The sequence below is a fragment of the Macrobrachium nipponense genome, chromosome 9 (assembly GCF_015104395.2).
Source record: "Macrobrachium nipponense isolate FS-2020 chromosome 9, ASM1510439v2, whole genome shotgun sequence".
Lineage (NCBI taxonomy): Eukaryota > Metazoa > Arthropoda > Malacostraca > Decapoda > Palaemonidae > Macrobrachium > Macrobrachium nipponense.
This window is the reverse complement of record NC_061110.1, coordinates 26,250,977-26,253,476: the sequence shown is the minus strand read 5'-3', so window position 1 is coordinate 26,253,476 and position 2,500 is coordinate 26,250,977. Positions and strand designations below refer to the sequence as shown.

General features: G+C 39.0%; 1 protein-coding gene across 1 annotated transcript in view; it reads right to left on the bottom strand.

The window, feature by feature from the left end:
- Window positions 1-804: 804 nt before the first annotated feature.
- Window positions 805-2,500, bottom strand: part of LOC135217853 (collagen alpha-1(XI) chain-like) — a 54,872-nt gene continuing 53,176 nt past the window's right edge. The window contains 2 exon segments of the mRNA XM_064253866.1: window positions 805-1,869; window positions 2,122-2,337. Coding sequence (XP_064109936.1) covers window positions 1,717-1,869; window positions 2,122-2,337 — 369 coding nt within the window. The 3' untranslated portion in view covers window positions 805-1,716.

The following is a 2,500-nucleotide window of genomic DNA, read 5'->3' as shown; positions in this document are numbered from 1 at the left end:
ATCCTTACAATTGACCCATGGACTTCTAGATAGCATTGGTCATTTAATCCATTACGGTTATTTAATGTAGGTCAATTTGACTATATGCTGATAATGATGTAGGACTTCATTTGTCATCTCACAGGTTATTAGCCTAAAAGTGTGTATCGCCAATCTTTTTCTTTTTTTCAGTGTACCATGTCACCCTCTTCTGTAGACAGGATTTTCCTTACATTAACCATCATACGCCTTTCCACTGTTTACACGTTTCTGTGGTGTACATCTAGCTTTCCAAAGACATATGCTTACATGTCTATTTACTTAGCATAGGATATATCACCTGCTTAAGGCATAGGACATATATGCTTAAGTTTATAACCACACTGTATAGTTGCGTTGGGCATGTAGGCTAAGCCTTGTACCGAATTTGCGATAAACCAGAGAGAGAATGAAACATTAAATCTTATGACTTAATTGTGTATAGATAAGATGCTGAAGAGAAAAATTTGTTTTAGTTGATGAGATCAACGTTAAACAACACTCTTTCCCTTCTTTTTCTTGTTTTATAAGGCCTATTCCTCGTGAGTGAGTTGGGCCATCCTCCAGTCAACAGTAACCTAATTATGCTTAAAAACTACTTGCCAATTTATGTCATATTACAGTTTAAAGTATCTGAAAGTTTATTGTTTATATTCCATAGATCAACTCAAGTTTATCGAGGATGCCCTGCATTTTTGTGAGCTTTCTGAGGGAATAATGTAAAAGTTACCAAAGAAAGTCAAATGAAACTAGTTGGCACTAAATAAGGAGAATGAAACAATGCAGTATTATTCAAGAATAGATCCATTCTTGTCTAATAAGAAAACATAATAGGACACTTCCATCGTTTGGACTTTATACAGATTGTAAAAAAATCTATACTTAAAATATAAGCAATATCTTAAATCGCCCCTGTAGGAAAGATACAAGAAAAGTTGATGAAAATTCAGAAGAGAGGAACTGGCAGTGACACGTAAGACACTTCTGTTGCTTACAATAATTAAGCACAAAATTCCCAACTGTATACACTTTGTACAAATATTAATAACACCATCATCGCGTCTCTCAGGCCTTGCATTACCCTCAAGGCATTGCTCACAGGTCCTTTTAGTTCCCAAGTCACGCGCTCTGGGATGGGGTTTTTCACAGATGCTGCTAGCTACATCAATACACAATAGTTCACTACGGTGAATAATGGTCATAATCGCATTGGTCATCATTGCTTGGTCGTCAACATTCTGGGTTAGCATAGGGTCGGTTCGCGCCAGGGTCGTCATCAGATCCATCAATCGTCGCAGAGAGTAGGTCCAAAGCCGGTTTCCAAGACTGTGGTCGACAGCAGCTTCCGAATCAATACCATAGGATTCCTGCCCAGTGGGGCCGTGTCTTCCGATACAATTGGGCTCATACTTTTTGTTCAAAGAGTTCCGAAGAACTCCAAGAACAAAAAGGCCAAGCTGAATTGTAGTAAGAATACGAAATGATGCTTCAAAATTTAATGAACAACAACTTTGACTTCCAAAGACATTCAGTTTCGCTTCACAGTCTTCTACTCTTCTTGGTGCAATCTCAGACTTCCAGATTTCCGATAAGGAAACAGGAATGAGAAGCAGCGAGAAGGCAAAAGTCAACCGAGTTAAAGCTTCCATTACTGATGAACGTTTCTGTGCTGCTGTCTTATTTAAAAGTTGTGGGTTTCTACTTGAAGCATACTGGCCCAGCCTCAAACCCAAATGCCTGATTGGGGAGGCCATAATCAGTCGGTTGGAAGTCAACAAGGGGAAGATGTTCCAGGTCCTCGGTTCGAACTTCAAATACTGTATTCGTCTTCCCCGGAACACCCCCTTTTGCCTGCAACGAGAATTCCACAGTTAGGAAGCAGGTAGTACTAGTGTTACACTGGAAATAATGGAACTTGAGTCAGAGGTACCAGTATAATTTAATGAGAAGTAAACTAGGAACGGAAGCCCAAGTGTTACTCACATTGAAAATGAGGAAACTAGACACACATTGAAAATAATGAAACTAGGCAGAGGGAAAAATAAGATATGATGAAAAGTGAAGGATTGGAATCCCAAGAAATACCGTAGAATAAAGACTCACAGCGCATCCGTCGATGAGCACTTCAGGTTTGATGGTGTCGATGGAAAATATCTGTTCATCCTCTCCCATGAGCATGATGGCCTTGTCATGGTTGAGTTGCTCTTCATCAAACCACGCTTTGGACTGGACGCAGCTGTAGGTGAAGTTCTGGTAGGCGTAGGAAGACAGTAGTCGAAGGAATGTCATCTGCACAACGCCAGTCGTCTCGTAAGTTATCTGGAATTGATTGAGAAAGAACATTGCGGTTGAGTTAGTTTTTCAAGAATATTCTTGAGTAAAAATAGTACAACGGGAGTTATTTATATTAGAGAATGTATACGTATTGGTTAATGTTTATGACTATCCATGTATGTATGTGTATATATATATATATATATAT